The following is a 21,407-nucleotide window of genomic DNA, read 5'->3' on the forward strand; positions in this document are numbered from 1 at the left end:
TCTTCCAGAGCTCGAATCCTGCGTGCTCGACGACATGGCCATCGAGCGTTGAGGTCTTGCGACACGTTGGACAGCTGCAGCAGTGCCCTTGGTCTTTGGCGAGCCGATGGAGGGCGAAAGTGGTCCGGTCGTCGCTACCAGAAGCGAGCTCGACACGCCGACAACGGTGCAGAATTTGTTTTACGCGCGGTTCTGCAGGTGCAACGACCTTGCCTGTGAGCGAACTGTCGCGATGGAAACAGTGTGTCAGCAGGATGGCGATGACAGGCGGCTATCGTAGATATAAGCTCCGAGCAGCGACCAGGAAGGTGAGTAAGGTTATGATCCACATCAACTCGGACATGTCCGTCATCGAGGGATCCTGTCCAGAGCTAGGTACGCTATGGTCGTGGCTTGGCACCCAAGCTGCCCAGATGCAGACGCTGCCTCGCTGTTCATCACTCGCCAGACTCGATGATTGGCGCACGTCTGGCGTTGGATGTCTCACGCGCGCGTGGTAGCGGGCTGTGATGGCCTCCACGATCCTAGCCGAATCTGACGAGATGCAGATGATAGGGCTGGAGGCGTTGACCGAGGCCGTTCCAGCCAGCCAGTTCAACACAATGAGTATTTCGAGACACATGAAGTGAACGCAATGCTCGAGCGTTAGTGAGGTGGGTCACGGGGGAACACAGGACTCATGACTTATTTCCAGATGTGTGTACGGCTGAGGTCAAGCAACAGCTGAACCCTCGCGTTCCGCATCTTCGGTGCCAGATGCCAATATAGCGTCTGAGGAATGTGTTCAGAGTTCAGCCATATCAGGCGCAGCATACTCAGCCTGCACCAAGCCTGCACCAAATGCGACGCGCAGGGCCATATATGTGATAGAGGTTGAATGTGAGGCACTGCGGACAGGCCGCTCTGGTCAAAACACGCCCGGCACCTGCAGTCAGCCGTAGCCACTTTCAGGTCGGGATGGCTGAAGATCTTGCGCGGATGACAGCTTCACAGACAATGCAGTTGATGTACTGCCAGCAGTCGGTATTCTAGCACCCGTGGAAGGAGCATGCATGATCCGGCTAGCTGGAATGAGGATGTGTCGAATTCTCCGAAGTTCCTGTCATCAACCCGCAGATCTGCGCAGAAGTCTATAGCCAGCTCTAAAAGGACTGTTCACGGCCCAGCCATGGGTGTGGCGGGAAGGTGGCAGGAAGGGCTGAGGTGTGGCCAATGTTGTCCGGTCCAGCCGGCCCGAATGATGGTAGGCAAGCCGCAAGTTGCAAGTGACGCGCCTTCCAGTCCCAAGTCGTTGTCACCGTTGGCCTCGTGTTCCGTAGACCGGGCTTCCATGGTGATCTCCCGTCCTCGGATTGCTGAATGTGTCAGCATTGACGGCGCCTGAGCGCAGTCAGCGGACGGAGATTTTCGCAGCACGCGACAAGTTCGTAAATATTTCCAAAGAATGTTTCACAGGGTACGATGCCTCAAGATAGCAGAAGGATGAATCGCAGGGTTGCATTGCTGTCTTCACGCCGACGAGAGCAGAGTTTCTCTCGGGGAACGCGTTTCTGTATCGTTGTGACGCGACTCTCAGGCAAGTACAGTGGCATGCCACCTTACGCTCTGCAGAGTGGGAATTGCACGCGGAGCACGCGACGCGTCTCACTGAGCTGTGAAAGGTCCGTGAAGGTGCTAATCACTGGAGTGAATGCAAGACCCATGGACAATGCGACATTGTGCGTAAGAGTATCTGGAAAGCTGCGCCGCTGAGGATGATCGCAAAGGGCATCAAAGATGGTCGACGGATGTTTGTGGAGCGGGCAGCACACAGAGTCGCGTCAACGTGAGGGAGCACGATGTAAATGCCAAGACTCGTTCACTCACATCATCGTGGGGTGCCTGCTGCGTGAGCTGCTGCTTCGATGGTGTTTGGTGAAGCTCTCATCGCTGCAGCAACACTTTTTGTCTGCACCACCTTCTGAGCTGTACATTCGATCATCTGCAGCTTGCTTCAACACTTCCCCTCTCTTGTCCGGACATTTCCGTACCGCATTGTGCGATTGCACAGATCTGATCTGCCGGCAGCATGACGGGCGACTTCAAGCTGTCGGCCACGTTGCGTGGCCACGAGGAAGATGTAAGCATTCGGACGCCATTGCGCCACAGCCCAGTTGATGATAATTGCTGACGAGCAATTCCTCCACAGGTACGAGCAGTCGTCTTCCCGAACCGCCATCTCCTCTTCTCCGCTTCTCGAGACAACACCGTCCGGCAATGGAGCCTCACATCGCCGAAACCGCCCACCTTCGATGATACCATCGCGCTCAAGGGCTCACACTGGTTCAATGGACTGGCGTACGCTCCGCCATCGCAGCAGCACCCTAAGGGTGTGGTTGCAGCTGGTGGCCGCGAGACCTTCGTGTTTGTGAAGCAGGTCGGACAGTCGCCGGACGAGGATGCTCATCGCATGCTTATTGGGCATGCGGGCAACATCACCTGTCTCGCGCTTACTGAGGACGGTAGCAAAGTGGTCAGTGGAGGCTGGGACAGCCAGGTCTTTCTATGGGACATCGAGGGCGGCAATGTGATTGCCGAGCTACAAGGTCACGATGGGCCGGTGTGGGGTGTTGAGATATACGACAGCAAATTCATCTTGACGGCATGTGCGGACAAGATCATTCGAGTGTTTGATTTCAACGGGAAATTGCACCAGGCGATCAAAGGGCATACAGACGTTGTTCGGTGCTTCGCGAAGCTACCTTCTGACCACTGGTCTGGTGGTGCTGTGGCCTCTGCGGGTAATGATGAAGTTATTCGGATATGGACTCTGGATGGACAGCCAATTGGTGAGCTCGAGGGACATACGGCGTATATCTACGATCTGGCCATTCTACCGAATGGAGATCTGGTGAGCTCGTCGGAAGATCGCACAGTCAGGATATGGAGAGACGGACAATGCATACAGACCATTACGCATCCTGCGATCAGTATCTGGACTGTCGCGGCTTGTCCAGAGACCGGCGATATCGTGAGTGGAGCGAGCGACAACGTCATTCGAATCTTCTCTCGCGATCCAGAACGACAAGCAGATGCAGAGGTATGAGCGACACAGCGAATGAGGTAGAGAAAGTGATCATGAGTCGCTGACGATATTGCAGACCATCGCGAAGTTCGACGAGACAAACCGCATGTACGCGATACCTGCTGAGACTGCGGCCCAAGGCCAGCCCTTTCAAAAGGAGAATCTTCCAGGCCCAGGTACGTCAGACTCTGCTCCATGCTGCATTTCAGCGCTTCTTGCGACAATGCCCAAAGCAGAAATTCGAAGAGGTGGCTGCATGAAATCACAGTGCGTGAGCTAACGATTGCCAACAGAGGCACTCCAAACACAAGTTGGTCAAAAGGATGGTCAGCAACTCTTCATACGAGAACATGACGGAAGCGTAACTGCTCACTTGTGGGCTTCTTCTACGAGTCAGTGGAACTTGGTACGTTGTGTGGCCCAGTTGAGCGAATAATGGTCTCCAACACTGACTTCTTGCGCTGCAGATCGGAACAGTCGTAGAGGGAGAAGGGACAGGCGCCAAGAAGAAGTCATACAATGGACAAGAATACGACTACGTCTTCGATATCGACATCGAGGATGGAAAGCCTCCTCTTAAGTTACCCTACAATCTGACAGAGAGCTCTTGGGACGCGGCACGAAAATTTCTGGAGCGAAACGAACTTCCCATGACATATTACGAGCAGGTCGCAAATTGGATCTCGGACAACACCAAAGGTGCCAAATTTGGACAAGGCTCCGGCGCCTCTAATCCTCCTCAACAAGCACGAGATCCTTGGGGCAGCGACAGTCGATATCGACCTGGAGATGCTGGCTCTGCCTCAGTGTCCGGACAGCGAAATCTACCGCAACGATCATATGTTGAGATCATTGAAGGAAACCCCACCAATGCTATCAACATTATTGTTCAAAAGTCAGGAGAGCTGGGCGGCGTACAGTCTGACGAGCTCGACGCGCTGAAGAAGCTCTCCACGCAGCTTCAGAACAAGCAGGATCCACGACCTACAGACACGCAAACCTCTGCACTACTGAAGATCGCCTCATCATGGCCTACAAAGAGCAAGGTGCCTGCAGTCGGCGTACTTGCGCTACTGGCGGTATCACCCTCCTTCGTCAGCTCGACCAGTAGAGGCGACAAGACAATCGTCGACATCCTGAGCAGCGCTGGCGTACTCCAGCCTCATCAAGAAACAGCAAACAATGCCGTGCATTCCATACGGCTCCTCGCGAACTTGTTCAAGACTGATGCTGGACGCCTGATTGTGGATGGAACTTTCGACGCTGTCCTCAAACTTGTCCGCCCATATGCATCCGAGCCAGAGTCGCCTGCCCAAGTCAGGGCCCTTGCCACGCTGTATCTGAACTACGCGGTACTGATGACAAGCCAGGCCCCGGCTAATGAAGCTTCACGGCGAGAAGCTCGCGCCAAAGCTCTCCTCCTCGACATCGCTGGGATCTTGGAAAGTGACAGCCCTCATGTTTCCGATGCCGACAGCTTCTATCGCGCACTTGCTGCGCTCGGGACTTTACTCACACTCGGAGCAGACTTCAGGGCTGCATACAAGGGGGCACTAGGAGGCACTTTGGAGCTCGTGCGCCGGAAGCCAGCAGCGCAGAGTCAGAACGTGAAGGAGCTTCTGGCTGAGGTTCAGGATGAGCTGCGAGGTTGAGTAAATGACGAGAAGCATGAGGCATGACATCTTTAATGAGACTTCGCTGGATCATCTTTGATGCTTTCATTGCATAGCGCAGCGAACGAAAATGCATGATTGGCATGTTCATACGACGGATAGACTTTCATAGACGTTGACTGATGCAACAAGCATGTCTACACGCCATATCCTGTTCCTTTTTGTGCAGGCCCACCGCGCCTCGTGTTGTGCGTCCGCTCCTTCACCATGCATTGCAAGGTTGTGAGAACGGTGGCGACAGCAGTGAAAATTCTTTATAACAATAATTCATTTTTCACGCTATGTTGTTCAATGCACATCAGCTGCTTCCTCCCTCCCACGCATCGTTCTCCCTCCTCCCATAGGCAATTTATCTGCCTGATCTACTCTCCTCCGCCACTCATTCCGAATTCTCCTCGCCTCCTTCTCGCTCACCCATCCGTCCGGCCTTTCACCATGCTGCCATCCTGGATCCAATCTCCGTTTCCGCCTCCGGCTTCGGCTTCGTGCTACACTACTTCCCCGGCGATCCCGATTTCGTTCGCGTTTTTGATGAGAAGCAGAAGTAGTCGTTGCGGGACGCACGAGTCCTGCGTCCGAAAGGAGGACTTCGAACTCTGGGCCTAGAGGATATTCGGAGATTCGAGAGGTGTGGTCACAGCAGGGCGAGTGCTTGATGGGAAGGAACCAGTCAAGTGGAAATTTGCCGAAGACTGCGAGGAAATTATGATATGTGCTGCCGAGATCCCAGGGGTTGAGGCCGCGAGGTGTTTCGAGGATTGCGAAGGTTCGTGGTTCCGGAGCCGGGATGGGGGGTCTGTTGGTGGGGAGTTGGAGGGGATAGGTAATTGTGCCTTTGAAGAGTTTTGAGGGTGGTAGTTGGAGAGGAGGCGCAGGAGGGGAATGGGAGATGGAATGGCGTTTTGCGGCTGAGGGGCGGCGGTTTTGGCGTTGGAAGTAGTTCATGTGTGCGGGGTCGTCAAGTTCGGATGTGAGAGGGCGTTCGCTGCCTTCGTCGCTCATGCGATCGGCTTGAGATTGTGAAAGTCGTGCTGGTGGAGGTGGCGCCAGAGGATCTTTTTGCATTTCCGGAGGTAGAATTACGGCCAGATACATCCTGCCGCGAATGCTTTCGACTGTAGTAATGTTCTTGAACGCCATGTTCAAACTGTTCATGACCATGCCAGTTGTGAATAGCAAAAAGAATCCAGCCAGTCCTAAAGCCACGAACCAGTGGACATCCTCCTTCCACTGAGCAACATAATACCCCAGAGCCCCAGTGCAAAAGCCCGTGAAGATCATCGTGTAGAACAGAAACTGTACGAAGAAGTTGAAAGACCTCTCGCCAACGACGCCTCCAACCCAAGGACAGAAGTGGTCCATCTTTCGCGTACATCGTCCGACATCCTGATTATGATGCGTTCGGTCCGGCTTCCAATTTTTGCAATGATCGCACCAAATCGGCATTCCAGTATAATCGCAGACAAAGACGTCTCGCATCCAGAAAGCTTCCAATCCAGGCTGAGGTTCCACGATCGTCGGCCGTTGCTGATCATCTCTGCCTTGTGGTACATAGCCTGGCGAAATCGCCACAGCTAGAAGTAGTCGTAACCATGATGTCGCGACCGGTATAAGAAGAACAAAATATACAGCTAGCATCACGATCCCGCTGGTGAGTCGTCGTGGTTTATTGTCTGGAGGGTTGAAGAGGTAATTGATGCAGAGTCGTCCAACGATCACGTATGATGCGTATCCGACGATGAGGACCAGAAGCACGGGAATTACTCGAGCTGTCCAGAGCGACACCCGGTTCCTCGGGGCCATGCTCCGTGGTGATCACCTTTGTAATACCATTGTTGTTTGTACTTGATGTGGAGTGTTGCGCAAAAGTTGAAACGGCTGCGAATGATGACGGAAGATCGGAGGGCTGGGGATGTGGCTGGAGAGCAGGGAACGGAAGGTTCGACGAACGGCTCGCGCCAGGCGGCAAAAGCAGGAGCTGTCTCCGGTCTAATCACTTGGCAACGCGGTAGAACGTCTTACAGCGACAACTCAAACGCAACGCGACAGTGCTGCAGGGGCTTGGAGAGTCTGTCTGTCAAGAAGCGGGAGAAGTGTCAACTGTGCGAAAATTTGATAAACTAAGGAGAGCATGTTCTACCTCTATCGTCCTTCACCACATATCCTCTATCCTCTATCATCCATCGTGTGTGCTCTATTGTGTACCTTCCACGCCCTGTCTATCACTCTGTATTGCCTAAACTCCAAACGAACGCCACTGCCGTGAAGAGAAGCCAAAATTCAAGCGCATTCGTCGAGCATCGTTTCTCGATCACCGTTCCTCATTTCGGGTACACATAGCATTCACGACATTTGCGGTGACCACATATAAGGCACATATCTCTAGTAAATGCCGGGTTCATGTGATTCTTGCAATTAGAGCAAATCCTGAGAACCGCGTTAGTTCTCCACTCTTTGTGGAACCTCGCTATGCCGTTGTAGACTTACCACCAGCCCTGCATAGATGGTCGTTGGTAGGGCGGGCTAGTCTGCATGCCCATTGAGGCTCCTGAAGAACCAAAAGAGCGCTGAGCATTGCGAGATGCTTCGACGCTGAGGTCGAGCGAGCCGTCGTTGTTGCATCCGGTGGTGGTCATGTTGACCTGCTGAGCGGAGATTGCCTTGCACATGTTTCTGGTAGATGGTTGTTGAGTGATAGCACTATGCTACGCGGATTGTGTTTGGGAGATACAAGATGTGTTCGTGAGTATACGAAGAGGAGTGTGCTGAAGAGAGTCCGTGGTTGTTGCGACTCCTTAATGTTATATCTGAAGATGGATAGGCAATAAAGATGGGGCTTGCCCGACCTAATCCCTCAGTTGTTTAGCAGCTGCCTGCGATGCGGGATTTCGTCGAAGGGCAACCACAGTGGGCAATAGACTGATCGCGTCATGGTAATGTGATTGCAAGTTGCCAGCAAGCAATAATTTTCAACTCTCAGGTGACGGTTACCGCCATAATGGCTGAGCTTAGATCGAAGGGTCAGGATTAACCGCCAGGCGCGAAGGCGTATAATTTTTCGCTAATGTTGGCGTTTGTTTGGCCATCGCCGAGATATGCTCTGGCGTCTGACGATCTCGTGGACCGCTCGTGGGATTGGCATTGCTTGGGCTTCAACGAGATCTCGGTGCTGCCGTGCATTGATGAGTGCTCCGCCCTGTATATCATCACTACTTACCTGCGCCACGATCACGAAGTTACTGTAGACCTGTCCTGAAAATGCCTCGTGGGGCAGCGACGAAAACTTTTCGTCTCCATCAGGATGACGAAGGTTGAATTGCCTCTTGGAGCGCGTCAAGCGCTTACCAGGCGATGATATTTCCTGGGCGAGCAACATCAGCACCGCCGAAAAATTGGTCGTGGTGGCGACCAGGTCCTGCGCAGTAGCGGCCCCTGTGTGACCTTCTAGTCGAGTTTTGCAAGAGCAGACCAACCTGCAGACCCGTAGCTACGCCGCCATTTGCAAGGTACCCTCCGGCAGAGGCGCAAGAAAATGACACGCAGGCTGTTCCAAAGTGTCAATATCTGAGGTGACGTACTTCAGATGTGAGCGCGGCTGGCAGAAAATAATTGATCGCAAAAGTGAAGTCGCCTGACAAAACACGGACACGGGATGGAGCAATAGCTGTTCAGACATTCCGTCAGGGGAAGGCTTCGATTGCCGTCGCACCAGTGAAAGGGGAACACTCCTTGCTGCGCCTTGGTCCAAAACCTGATAAGCTCAACGACTACCGCGCGATTCTACTGCTGAACAGTTCGCCTGCCTGAGCGGTGACCATATTGCACTGCTGAATCGCAGACCAAGAAACGAGGCACCAGTCGTCTATGTGGCTGTTCCGTTCCATGTCCATCTTGCAGTGAGACATGCCGGCGTTGGTGTCGCCGGTACACCGTGGACTTGGTAATCTGCACACAATATTGCAACTCGTGGACTTGTCTGCAGCCTTCTACCCAAGTTGCCGCAAATTACCTTTGGGCGATGCTCGTAGTAGGCGGCGCAAACCAGTCTGCCAGGCACCAGTCTGCGTTGTGCCCCCATGTTCGACGACCGAGCGTCGACATGGTATCCGGATTCCACTGCCTATATTGGGAATAGATCGCTTGATTTTCTGGTTGCATGGGTTGGTGTCGACGTCGAAAACCGAGAGCCTCAATCATCGAGGGCGGCCGACGCCTTATTGCCTTCTGGCGCTGTTGCTCGTATTCAAGCCTCATACTGCGCCGACGCACCGCCCATGTGCTCCGCCACGTTGCATACTGAGTGAAAAGCTATTGGCACGCGACCACTCTCGTAGTGAATGTAGTGGGAGGCCAGTGCTGATGGTAAAAGACAGTGTGAAGTGGACGAGCCACAGGCTTGGCAGTTGAGACGCGTGCATTGTCGCCCTCTTCAAGCAGCCTTGTGGAATTGCTGGCGGTGCTGGCGGCGCAACGAGAGCCATGCCGCGCAGGGCAGGAGGTGAAGACGCTGCAGTCGTCGTGATGCAGATCGAGTGAAGTGAGGAAGCTGTGTTCGGCTTCACAGCGCCGGTCGCTCCGGCTTCTCCCATCCCTCGGTTGCGTGTGATGAGGTCGACGGTTTCGCAAGCCCTTGTTTTCCTCCACTGGCTTCCTCCCTGTCTTGAATTCTCTAATTCAAGAAAATCAACTCGACACACCGGCACGTCCACTAAACGCCCGTCCTTCATCAAACAGCTGCTCACGGGCCTCGCACACACTCTGCAGAGCTTCTGAAGTGTGCGCAACACTTCCGGCGCTCGCTGCACAGCTCTTCCGATGCGACACGCGACATCCTGTCTCGCTTGCGTCAGCTGCAGCACCGTGAACAACCGACCGCCGTGGTATTAGGCCAGGCAGCACATCGCGACGGCGACGCACCATCACCGCCATGGCCTTCAACTTCAACTGGTCGCCGCTCATCGCGGACACGGAGCGCGTGCGCGACATGCTCACGAGCGCGTTGAACAAATCTCCGAAACCGCCTATCATCGTCGACGACATCATCGTGAACGAGCTGAATCTCGGCGCGACGCCGCCCGAACTGGAAATATTGGAGATTGGCGATTTGGCAGAGGATAGATTTCGAGGCATTTTCAAGATGAGCTACGCGGGCGATGCATACTTGACTCTGAAGACGAGGGTGCAGGCGAATCCGCTGAATACATACCTATCAACAAAGCCGAGCTTCGCGAGCCCTCAGCCGCTCGCAGCGAGCAGCAGTTTGACGATTCCGATACAAATCACACTGTCTGAGATTCGACTGTCCGGCTTTGTGATTCTGGTGTTTTCGAAATCGAAAGGCATCACGATTGTGTTCAGGAACGATCCTTTGGAAAAGCTCAAGGTCTCATCGACCTTCGACTCGATACCCTTTGTTCGCGATTATCTTCAAAAGACGATTGAGAATCAGCTTCGGATACTGTTCATGGAGGACTTGCCAGCGATCATACATCGATTGTCTCTGCAGAAGTTCAGTCCTGATTATCAGACGGCAGAGAACCAGGAGCCGAAGAGGAGCGAGCTTCCTTCAGACGTATCCGTGGATCCTCTGGCGAGTCCAGCTCTCGGTGCGACTGATGGGATTCTCAGCCCTGGTGGCACCTTGTCGCTCGAAACACCAGTCGAGACGTATGCTTCGTTTTCGCAGAAGAACATGATTCGACTCGCGACTCTCGCGGAAAGCCAACGCACTCTCAGTCTCTTTACGCCGTCCATGAGGGATACGGTGTACCGCGCGTGGGCATCCGCCTATCGCGATGAGATGCAGAACGGCACCCTTTCGCCCACCCGGCCCGGTCTTGCCAGGCTTCAAACATCAATCGCCTCGCGCAGCGCCGTTTCGTCTGCGACGTCGCTAGCTTCTGGGGCCGGTACGGAGACTACCCGACCCAGCCTCGTCGCCATGTCCTCTGCGGCGACAGTGTATACCTTAGGCAGCACCGGGTCTCGAACGCGGCCAAGAAAGAGGAAGAACAGGGTGGTGAACCTGAGGAAAACCAGGCATGAACATGATCACACAGAAACTACTAGCGTTGGAACCAGTGGATACGACGACAGCGCAAGTCATTCAGGCTCCTCCCCCAGCATGGTACGATCGAGCACCGAGGCGACTTCGGCAACAGGGAGTAAGTTGCGAGAAGGCGAGATCACGACCCCGCCCAGGAGCCCAAAGAAGAAGGTCGACTTCAAGCATAAGGCTGCGGCGGAGGACGCTGCGGAGAAAGCCCAGCAGTCTCGATCAAGACCCATCACTCCTAAAGCTTCACTGCAAGTTCCAGAGGAAGATGACATTGATCGAACGCCCCGGGCATCAATGTACGTGCCACGAGAGGAGCAAAAAGTGCAGAAACCTGCTATAAATCAGCTCCCACGCATGCAGACATTTCCCTCTCGATCGCCTTCGCCAGAAGTCAGTCGACGGCCTTCGTACGATCTTCGACGTTCTTCGTCCGAGCTTCGGTTAGAAAGTCGAACTTCTTCAGAGATCAAGCTTCAGAGTCTCCTCACAGCCTTCAGCGAGAGCAGTACTGGAGGCATCCTCGAGCGAGCGTGGATGGAGAAGATGGCGGGAGACATTGCCAGAAAGATTACCCAGGAGCGCACCAAAAACAAAGCATGGCGCGCTCCATCCGAGGAAGGCATCGAGGAGGAAGCCCCTCCTGCGTATGTCTCCTAGTAATGTTATGAATTTCGTATTGGTTTCGAGAGCGCGGCGTTTGGAGGACCAAAAAGACTGGAGAACTCATGATGATGAACGGCGTCACGACTCTCCTCACTGTTTTAATGGATTCTTTACCAGGTTGAGACCTGAGATTGCGATATAGAGGCCATGATACCCCATAGAAGGCCGAGGACGCTTGTTAGATGCGCCCAATACTACTGCGTGTATAGCTAGGCATGCATTCATAAAACATTGTATCGTTCGAACAAATGCACAAATGCAATGCTCTCAATCACTTCACAGGAATTACAGGTGCGACGGCAACGCGTCTCTGCTCCATGCGTGCAATCCGGCACCGAGGGTCGAAAGATGTTCACGATCTCAAGCCCATCTTCACGATCGATCTGTATAGCGAAATGCCATGCGTCAAGACCCTGGCGAGCCGGCTAGTTGGTCACGCCAAGCTTAGCGCTGCACCTCCGAACCTTGAATCGCTAAAGTCTGAACTTCGTCACAACTTTCTCTCGGAGGACTTGCAGCTTTTGGGCAGCACAGCAGATTCAGCACATTTCAAAGCAGAGCAGAGCAGCGAGGCAGCTCCGGAGACTCCAGGAAGGAAGAGTTCACGGAATGCGAAACAAACTCCCCGTACACGTAACCGCGTCATTTCATGTCAACGCGCCCAACAACCACCTCCCGCTACCCAACAATGCCGGAGGATGACTATTCTTCCGCATCGAATTCCCTCGCCCGTGGTCTCCGACTCGTACGTGGCGTCATGCCGGTAACTTGCTAGAAGTTGAACACAATGCGCTCAAGCCTGCTGGAATCCTTGAAGACGCGGAGGAGTTTGTTATAGCAGACCAGCATCTCATCTCCGCGCGCGAGTAGGCATCTTTCCTTTCAGCCATCGGGTCAAAAGTTCGTCTACGCATAGCACGGCACTTGTGCGGCTCATCAGTAGCTGCCTTTCTGCAGCAGAAATCGTGCAATGCCAAATCGCCATGCCGCGCAACTCCGGTCTGCCGCGGCGAGCTTGCAGCTGCCAGGCTCGAACAGGTTACTACCAAGCGACCACGAGGAATCGTGTTGCTAAGCACTTTTCTTGGGTGTCAGAGCAGCTTTCTTCTGGTTCGTGTTACTTTAAAACTTGCTCTCGCTGCTCTGATCTGCGAGGTGGAAGACATTACCAGCTTTCCGTCTTGCTTGCATTTGAATTGATTGGGACCTTGCACGTACATATATTATTGGGGGGCTCCGGATCTGGATCCAGACCTTTGGCTTTGTTTTGTCTAGGCCCTCGTGGACCGCGAATTCGGCCAGATTGCACTTTCCGCACAGAGCCATCTATACGCGGCCACCTTCTCCATCTTCGATTCTATCACAGCTCTCACCTGCTCAATCATCAAACGCAGAAGACAATTGTACTTGCAAGACTAGTCAGAGCATTGCATTCTCTCAGAACTCCCCGATCCCGAAGCTTCGGAACGCGACTGAGATTGAGTTGGACCCTGACCCGTCTTTTATTCACGAATCAGCAAGCACCTCCAGCTGTCCATATCGGGAAAGAGACAGACATCAACGGCTAATACCCGACTACGAGTAATCGATTTGGCTTTCAGTGCAGTGGTACTTTGGGCTCGCTGTTGGAGAAATATATCGTCGCCCAAAAGAACTCCTCAATTTTTGCACCGAATAGTCCTACTGCAACAACCAAAGGAACGACTGCCAGGCTCAACTTCGATCACACGGCTGGTTGCCAAAAGGTCGAATCAGTTTTGCCTCGTCAAGCGAGAGTCTGAAACTTGTCTACGACCTTTATCATGTCGACTGCATCTGTCATAACCGTCCGCGTTACTGCATGCGGCTGTGGTAGATATATCAGAATGGGACTTGACCGATGCACAGAATGCTCTCGCGAGCTTCAGCGGCAAGAGCAACAACGAAGCACATCTCCAAGTTCCCAATCGTCATCCTCGTCTCGAAAATCTTCGACCTACTCATCAAGGCCGAGCACACCAATTGGTCCTAGTAGGCCATCTCAAGCGCTTAATGCACTCAACAATGCATTCTCGTCAGAAGATGCACTGGCCGGATTCTTCCCACAGTCGAGTTTCAGATCGCCCAGGACGAAGCAAACACAATTACGAACGGCGTCTGTGCCGTCACAAAGGCGTTCAGAGACTGAGCTATCGGCTCTGAAGGGTTCGAGGAAGTCGTTCGAGGAGAACAGAATTGGTGCTTTGGACAAGCGTTCAGTGAGCGAGGATGGCTATTCGCCGATGGCTGCTGCATTTGTGCGTGCGGCGAGAAGAGTCCACTTCGTCGATGGAGAAGCCGATAAGGAGAACTGTGGCAGGCACGAGAGCGTGAGGTCTCGTTTAGAGCTGGAGGCGCGGCTATTCGATGGCCCAGCATGATTGTTCGTTGCAAGATGGAATGTGTTGTTTTTATCAGCGTTTGCGATACCCGATGTGTATGAATTAGCGTGGCGTTGTGGATGCCTGGGATATGAGTCCCCATGTTGTCAATCATGGATGACTTTTCAAGACTGCTTCTTTCTGACAGTTTCAATCTTTCGATCGGAAGCTCTCCTCAGTGAGTTGACACAGATTGTGAAAAGAACGCTCGAAGAGGGTTTCGCCCTCCTGGCTGATCATCGTACCTCGAACGCAGTTGTTGCCCTCAATGGAGTTCATCTGGTGGCGTTTCCTGCTCTTGACGCATCCCTTGGCCTCCCACTCTGGGGGTCACGACGTCTGTGCGGCGATCTTAATCTTCACCCACGTCTGCACACTCGGATATGTTGGCTTCGGGTGTGGGAGGACCAAGGGAGCGACACGATCCAGTCGAGAGTCCCAGATTCCGCGCCCATGCAGCAGTCAAACTGTGTCTGATGCTGGAAAAGCGCACAATCTCGAATTTCAGGCACAATCCAATGCGGTCGTCAAGCCATTGCACGCCCACTGTTTGTTGTTGATGCCCCTTTGGTGATCTCTGTTCGGCTCTGGAAGTCGAGACCAGACAGAGTTCGAATTCCCGCGGTTGCCCCGCAGAGCCTCATCGAATACCAACGACACTTCGCTTCAAGTCTTACACTTCTTTCCTCGTCTCATCAATATCATCATTCGTTGGCAGAACGCGCAGACATTCGATCGTTTTGGCAGAGAGTCAACGAATCTCGAGCTTCGAATTCTGTGATGAGCATTGGTGTCCGAATCGCCTCAAGATGGGCAACCACTTCCATGTGTGGAGCCTTCGTAATTCATCCACTCCGGCATCGACCCTTCCGATTGAGCGAAGAGCACGGGCAAGTTGCATAGTACCGACCCACAATGCTTCGACATTCTTCGTCACCAGATATTTCTTTGCACGCTGCGCCTCCTATTCGACTTCAAAGCCATTCTTTCACTCTTTTCCTTTGACAGACCTAATTCGAACCCTGCTAACAGCACTTTCCTAATATTCCTTGAAATATCATGCGATTCTCTACAACTCTCGCTGCTTTGGCAGTGGCAGCCCAGCAGGGCGCGGCGTACTACAAGGGTGCGTAAGAGAGCTTGACCATCCAAGCTTTTGCTAAGAAATATGACAGGCTTCAACGTCGGTGCCAACAACCCCGATGGAAGTTGCAAGACCAGAGAGCAATGGGAGGAGGCCTTCAATAAGTTGAGAGGTCTGCCGCAGGACATTAACACTGTCCGCCTCTACGCGTCGAGCGATTGCAATACTCTTGCAAACGCAGTACCAGCTGCTCAGAACACTGGAACGAAAATCCTCGTGGGAGTCTGGACTGAGGATGCTGCTCACTTTGGCGCAGAGAAGGCAGCTCTCGAATCGGCGATCAACACCTTCGGCCACGATTGGATTCTGGCGATATCGGTCGGGAGCGAGGACCTTTACCGCGGCGATACAGATGCGAACACTCTTGCTCAGCAGATCTATGATGTGAGAGGAATGGTGAGGGCAATGGGCGTTGAGGCAGAGGTCGGACATGTCGATACCTGGAATGCTTTCACTAATGCCGCCAACGATCCTGTGATTCTTGCTTGCGATTTTATTGGTCTGGATGCGTATCCGTACTGGGAAGGTGGTTCGATCGAAGAGGCATACGATTTGTTCTTCAAGGCATACCAAGCTACGAAGGACCATGTGCAGTCGGTCGGAAGTGGCGCCTGGGTGGTGAGTCCACATGCTTCTCGAAGTCTGTCAATATCTGCTAACAGAATCTCAGTGGATCACCGAGACCTCCTGGCCAGTCACTGGAGACAATTACGGTAACGCCGTTCCATCTGTCGCCAATGCCCAGAAGTTCTGGCGCTCGGTGGCTTGCGAACTATTCAACGAAGCGCATGTCTTCTGGTATGCTTACCAGGACTACAACGACTCTCCGTCTTTCGGCATTTTCGACTCGAATGGCAACGCCATCTACGATCTGTACGCCTGCTAAGATGATCAGCCGCACTGGTTTCGATAATGATTGGAAATGAGACACAGCTAGACCACTCTGCGTAGTTCGAGTATACGACAGATCTCATTATTGCACTCACGTGCTCCGTTCACAATTCACCTCCCATTCACTTCCCACCGGCTCGTAACGCCGCGAAGCTTGTTTCGCGACACTTGCCTTCCCTACTTATTCAGCAGGCACCTCTCCTCCACCGACTCCGCGACATCACCGAAGAAGTCCTGGAAACTGCAAGGTAAGTCGCCAAGCACAACATCTGCTCTTCCTTCTATCGAGTTGGCTCACCGACACTGACTCTTTCTGTAGACTCCTCGCGCGAAACCACACGATGGGACTCGAACTGTCCTCCGTCGCACCTGCGGCAAATCAAGACATCATCCCAAGACCTCCGGCACACCCAGAGGCAGCTACTTGCTCCTTCCTCGACAAGCTGTCGGCAGAAATTCGAGTGCAGATCTACGGCCATGTCTTTGGCGAAGCTACCCATGTGCGACCGGCACCCGACCAAAGCCTCGCGAACGACAGTAATGGCGACGAAGAGTCTTCGGAGGCTTCCCATGAGCTGGTCCTCATGGAGACATCAATCATGGCGACCAACAAGCAGATCCACGAAGAAGCTGCCGAGACATTCTACAACAAGAAGATCATTCGCTTGACTTTTGCCCAACTCGACATGACACTCGAAGTGCTTGAGTCTGGCAATACTCACCATCTGGACATAGTTCGCCGTATCGACATCGTCGAGTGCAAATCGGCACGCGTCGCGAGCGTGCACTACTGTCTCTTCAGACTTCATCTCTTGCCGCATCTCAAGTCTTTGGTCATTCTGACTGAGTACCTCACCACTATGGGCCATCCTGACCTGCACTGGACTGCTCAACACTGGGCCACGACAATGGGCCTACCTCCTCTCATCTGTGTCGATGTGGGCAAATTCAAGTTCAAGGTCAAGAAGCACACCAAGCTCGAAAAGGTGTGGCTTATGAACTCGAAGCTGGTACGCATGTGGCCGAGCGTGAAGAGCACCCCGGAAGACTACAATGTAGCAGATGAGGCCGACAAGATTATTAACGAGTGGTCGATGAGTGGTTACATGGGCAATTTCGTTGCTTGGGCGAGCCATACGTCTCTGCGTATGTGGGTTGCCTTGCACGAAGAAGTGGTGGCTTTGGGGCCAGACCCAAAACCAGGTCGTGCATACGGTAGAGAGGCGTGGAAGTGGGCACGCACCACCGTCGAGGGCACACCACCACTAACGCACTTGGACAATGCACTAGGCGGCGATGTTCCAATGCATGCACTCAGCCCACAAGATGATCCTGCTCGACTAGAGGCCGCTACCGAGTTCCTGGCAATGAATATTGCCACATGCCGCATTCTAGCGCCAGACCCGGAGTTTGACTACGATCGCGACACGTTTATGACACCCTCGTGGACGGAGCTAGGAGGAGTCGATGCTGGCGCATGGCATGCCAAGCAGCATCAAATCGGACAACAGTGGCTTCGCGACAACATGTTCATCGAAATTCCTTGGATCCCCGGACGCCAGGACGAGATCGAGTTCGTTATTGAAAAGCTGGCCGACAATACGATCTATGGGCCGGTCTTCGGCGTAGAGAAGATCCGCAATGCATCCAAGAAGACTCTGCAGGAAATGTGGTATTTTTCTCTCGCCATGTCTTGTAAGGTCCCTGATGACTCCACGCAACATGGTCAATCCGACCAGACGTCCCATGATTATGGCTACAGCGGACCACGTCATCTCACCTGGGCAACATCTCACCTGCGCAAGTATCTGGAGCTAAGCAACCACTTTGTTCCATCAGAAGACCAGTTCACCTCCCATGAGATCACGAACGCCTCGTTCAAGACACTGAGAAAGACGTTCTCGTTCGTAATCTCGGTAGAGAGTGCTTTTGCCAAATACTTGGGGCGATCCGAGCCAGACCCATTCGAGATGACTGAGGAAATGGAGCAGGAAGTGAACATCTACTGGCCCTTTCTTTCCCACGTCGCTAGCTCTCTCCGTGGCTTTTACGATCTGGTGGAGGCTGCTCAGCACATGCATAAGGTGATTGACCAAGAGAACGATGAGGCCCACCAAGATGGCCATGAGACCGATCAAAAGGGTGATGAGACCAATCAAGAGTGTGATGAGACCGACCAAGAGGGCGAGGAAAATCAGACAGGTTGTGTGATGGCATAAGGGCATTCTGCTGCGCTGGGGAGTGTACATTTGAACCATGGCAGCGCACATTTTGACCTGTGAAAAGGCATTTGACGATGGGAACGACGAAGCCATAGCATCTTCTGCTGCTGTCGAAGACATGAATGGAGCGCGGGCCATACACCTAGTGGCGACAAGTCTAGGATGGCTGTTCAGAAATTGGATTAGACGGTTGGCGATACAAGCGGCTGCTTGTTCGAGGTCGACAAATGCTGAAAAAAGAGGCACGCAAGGAATCGCAGGATGCAAAGCCTTTAACTAGCGGGGACAGGCCGCAACAATACAATTGAACACTCACAGTTCCTTGTCTCTAATTTGATGCACTCTCGCTTGACTGACAGCTTCGTATGAGCTGGCACTCTCTCTGCGTCGCGGCTCCCCAACAGACTTGTCATGGCTTTGGTGTTTGTTTGCCCTGAATTTCCCCTCAAATCTTTCCTTGCATTTCTCGCTCAAACTCCGTTGCAATTCCCTTCTTCGTTCGCTACCACATATTCCTCCTTCTCCTTCTGCATAGAAGGGATTGATGCATCTTCCAGGCCCCATCTGAGCTCCGCCGTTGGCGGCAAGAAGATAGGCTTATGAGAGTATCAGAGCATAAATCCTCCCACACCTCCACACTGCAAAATAATTCTATCCTTTCCAAAATAACCTTTCCTCAATCCCCACCCGCGACTCGATTCTCAAAAAAACCTTCTCTCTCTCTCATATCTAGCACGCCCCACCAGTATTATAACAACCCGCCGGACACGAGGTGCTCCCGGCAAACATTGGGTCCTCGATACACGGGCAACAACAGCGTACTGTTCCGCCACCACCGCACTGATTTCCAACATGGTGAGCATGTTGTGCGGCGTGATGGTGATTATGAAGAAGAAGGAGGGAGTGTATTATGGATATCTGGAGCGGCTTTTCATTGTTGGCTTATTCGACATACCCAGTAAGTGATTCCACGTTCTTCTAGCTCTACTGGTTTTGCGGTTGCCGCTGTGGCGAGGGCGAGGGCGATGGCGAGAAGGGTTTGGAGAGGATTCATGTTCGGGAATGGAGGGGGTTTGAGAGTGGCTGTGTGGGTTGCGATTGAAGATAGAGATAGTTTTGAGGGACTGGTTTGTAGGATTTGAAAGATATTGCAGAAATCAGACAACCGCTTGGGGAGGCTGGTGGACGATCCTCTTTATCTATAGACGTAGAGTTCGCCTATCAGGTATTCGTACAAGGCCTCTAGTACCACTGAAGCCTAGTGGAGGGGAAACACCATCGAGTGTCTCGCAGTTGTAAAGAATAGATGACTGTTTGAGTATCAAGAATAAGCCGAACATGTTCGGCAGGGAAGAACAGGAACACCACCCTCCTTTCCAGCCGCCTTTCGAGCGGTAAAGGGCTCGAAATAGCTTGAGTAACTTGTAGATATCTTTTCCCAGCTGTAGGACGGCATATTTTAGTCGGAGCAGGCGTAGAGTTGCAAAGAGTGAAGTCTGGGGAGCCCAGTGGCTCACGATCGGTGCTGCTTTTGCAAGGCTCGCTATCGTGCTGGCCTCTCGGCAGTGAAGGCTTCGGCTGTTTGGAGAGACGGGACTAGGAAGCACCGGATGATCCACTATGGGTTCTAGAATTGGACTTGGGATTTTCGTAGTACAGTATTGCTGACTGGATGGCAATGCTATCTGCGTAACCGCCAGGCCAGGCGGATGAGGTTATGTGGAGGCTTATCGCTGGTCATGAGGCGTTGCGTATTTTCGTCAAGCCAGTGCTGTGGCGAAGCAAGACACGCAAGTTAGCATTGCTTTGGTCAAAGACTCAGGTAGGACCGAATGTGACTACCCATATTATCTGAAACCATCTCGGAACATTCCAGATGGAGCATGGGCAGCTGTCGGAGCTCTGAACGAGCTTTCGAATGAGGAATTGCTCGTCGCTGTCGTATCGTTTGACGTCTTTCACCCACCTGGCACCGCATCTTCGGTGCGACAAATGAAGGCCACGGCTGTCCTACGGCGTCTTTCCCTTAGATATTATTGTTGCACTCTGATTTCTTGACACCGGCCTTTGCTGTTCAATGAGTAGAGTAGATCAAGTTGGTCGTCTCCAGAGACGCCGCAGCGCGTCGGTCTGAGAGCGTTTTCATATTGTAGGTTCGCATGACCAAAACTCCTAATCTCCGAACAGATTGAGGAGATATTGCAGTTGCCAACGGGCCTCGCACATGTCCAAACCTTCGTAAGCAGGTGCTGGTACATTGTTTGAAGGGTCATCTCTCTGGCATCATCTTCCTCATGGTGATCTCCAGGCCAGTTGCTAGAAGTCACTTCACCCATCCTCCTCGGCCTCTTTCGCAGCTCTTTCCTCCTCACGCTTCTTCTTCCTCGCTAGCAAATCCTTCAACTTCTTCGCCACGCCAAAGCTGCCTTGCGTGTCCGCTCCACAATTCGCGCACTGCTTTTTCTTCTCCTTCATATACCTTGTCATAGCACATTTCTCGCAGAAGTAGTGCCCGCACTTCGTTACGACTGGGTTCTTGTAGCTTTCTTTGCAGATGATACAAGCGAATGGTATTTCCATCAACATCTTCTCTTCGTCATCCATGCCTTCGGTGCCCTTTTCATTCGCTGCCCCGGGCTTCTTATCCTTCTTCCCTGCTTTCTCCCATTCTTTGTCCAACTGCCATCCTTGCTTGTAGTCTTCTCGTGCGTGAAGGAATTTACAGCTGTCGCCGAAACCGCAGAAGCCTGTTTGTTTGTAGTCTTTGCAGACGTCTGGTGCAAAATCCGTCACCGTGATCGTCCTCACGTTGGTGGGAGCTTTCTGGGGCCCAAGTTGTTTTCGTTCGGGGTTCTTCGCGATGAAAGTGGAGTATTTTGCAGTGCCTTGATATGTCCCGTCTGTTGCTTCAGGCACTACTGTCTCGGAATCAGGCTTCACTTTTCCATCTTTTGCGGCGAGAGCAGCGTCGGTGTACCAGCTCGAGGCTTTGGTCGCATCGTCGTTGGCAGTGATGTTGGTAGAGCGATCTGCTTGAAAGGCAGTGTACTTGGTCGTGACCACCTCCGACTTGGGACCATTTCCAGTTATCGTCACGCCTTCCCTCTTGCGACGCTTGATCCGTGCGCCCTGTTCATCGTCGGTATAGTCGTCGCTGTCGGAGGCCGAGTCTTGCGGAGGAGGCGTGGCTGGCCGCTTGCGGATGTTGGTATTCTTGGCGCGCTTCTTGAAGACGGGCGCTGCTGCTGCTGTGTCGGCCATGTCTTGCTGGGAAGTCAGTGGTGGTAAGAGTG

General features: G+C 53.0%; 6 protein-coding genes across 6 annotated transcripts; 4 read left to right on the top strand and 2 right to left on the bottom strand.

The window, feature by feature from the left end:
- Positions 1–2,068: 2,068 nt before the first annotated feature.
- On the top strand, positions 2,069–4,716 carry CKM354_000887100 (uncharacterized protein; the record flags this gene model as incomplete). Its single annotated transcript, XM_044804268.1, has 5 exons — positions 2,069–2,119; positions 2,189–3,079; positions 3,141–3,240; positions 3,358–3,470; positions 3,532–4,716. 5 exons carry the CDS (start codon positions 2,069–2,071, stop codon positions 4,714–4,716), a joined length of 2,340 nt encoding a protein of 779 aa, XP_044660203.1.
- Positions 4,717–5,025: 309 nt separating this feature from the next.
- Positions 5,026–6,540, bottom strand: CKM354_000887200 (uncharacterized protein; the record flags this gene model as incomplete). Its single annotated transcript, XM_044804269.1, has 1 exon — positions 5,026–6,540. One exon carries the CDS (start codon positions 6,538–6,540, stop codon positions 5,026–5,028), a length of 1,515 nt encoding a protein of 504 aa, XP_044660204.1.
- Positions 6,541–9,664: 3,124 nt separating this feature from the next.
- On the top strand, positions 9,665–11,452 carry CKM354_000887300 (uncharacterized protein; the record flags this gene model as incomplete). Its single annotated transcript, XM_044804270.1, has 1 exon — positions 9,665–11,452. The coding sequence occupies one exon, from the start codon at positions 9,665–9,667 to the stop codon at positions 11,450–11,452; it is 1,788 nt and encodes a 595-aa protein (XP_044660205.1).
- Positions 11,453–14,916: 3,464 nt separating this feature from the next.
- Positions 14,917–15,887, top strand: CKM354_000887400 (uncharacterized protein; the record flags this gene model as incomplete). Its single annotated transcript, XM_044804271.1, has 3 exons — positions 14,917–14,983; positions 15,033–15,619; positions 15,672–15,887. The coding sequence occupies 3 exons, from the start codon at positions 14,917–14,919 to the stop codon at positions 15,885–15,887; spliced, it is 870 nt and encodes a 289-aa protein (XP_044660206.1).
- Positions 15,888–16,233: 346 nt separating this feature from the next.
- CKM354_000887500 (uncharacterized protein) lies at positions 16,234–18,111 on the top strand (the record flags this gene model as incomplete). Its single annotated transcript, XM_044804272.1, has 1 exon — positions 16,234–18,111. One exon carries the CDS (start codon positions 16,234–16,236, stop codon positions 18,109–18,111), a length of 1,878 nt encoding a protein of 625 aa, XP_044660207.1.
- A 2,331-nt stretch (positions 18,112–20,442) lies between these two features.
- CKM354_000887600 (U2-type spliceosomal complex subunit CWC24) lies at positions 20,443–21,375 on the bottom strand (the record flags this gene model as incomplete). The annotated part of the gene is made up of 1 exon (XM_044804273.1): positions 20,443–21,375. The coding sequence occupies one exon, from the start codon at positions 21,373–21,375 to the stop codon at positions 20,443–20,445; it is 933 nt and encodes a 310-aa protein (XP_044660208.1).
- Positions 21,376–21,407: the final 32 nt, after the last annotated feature.

The sequence above is a fragment of the Cercospora kikuchii genome, assembly GCF_019650295.1.
Source record: "Cercospora kikuchii DNA, contig_00005, whole genome shotgun sequence".
Lineage (NCBI taxonomy): Eukaryota > Fungi > Ascomycota > Dothideomycetes > Mycosphaerellales > Mycosphaerellaceae > Cercospora > Cercospora kikuchii.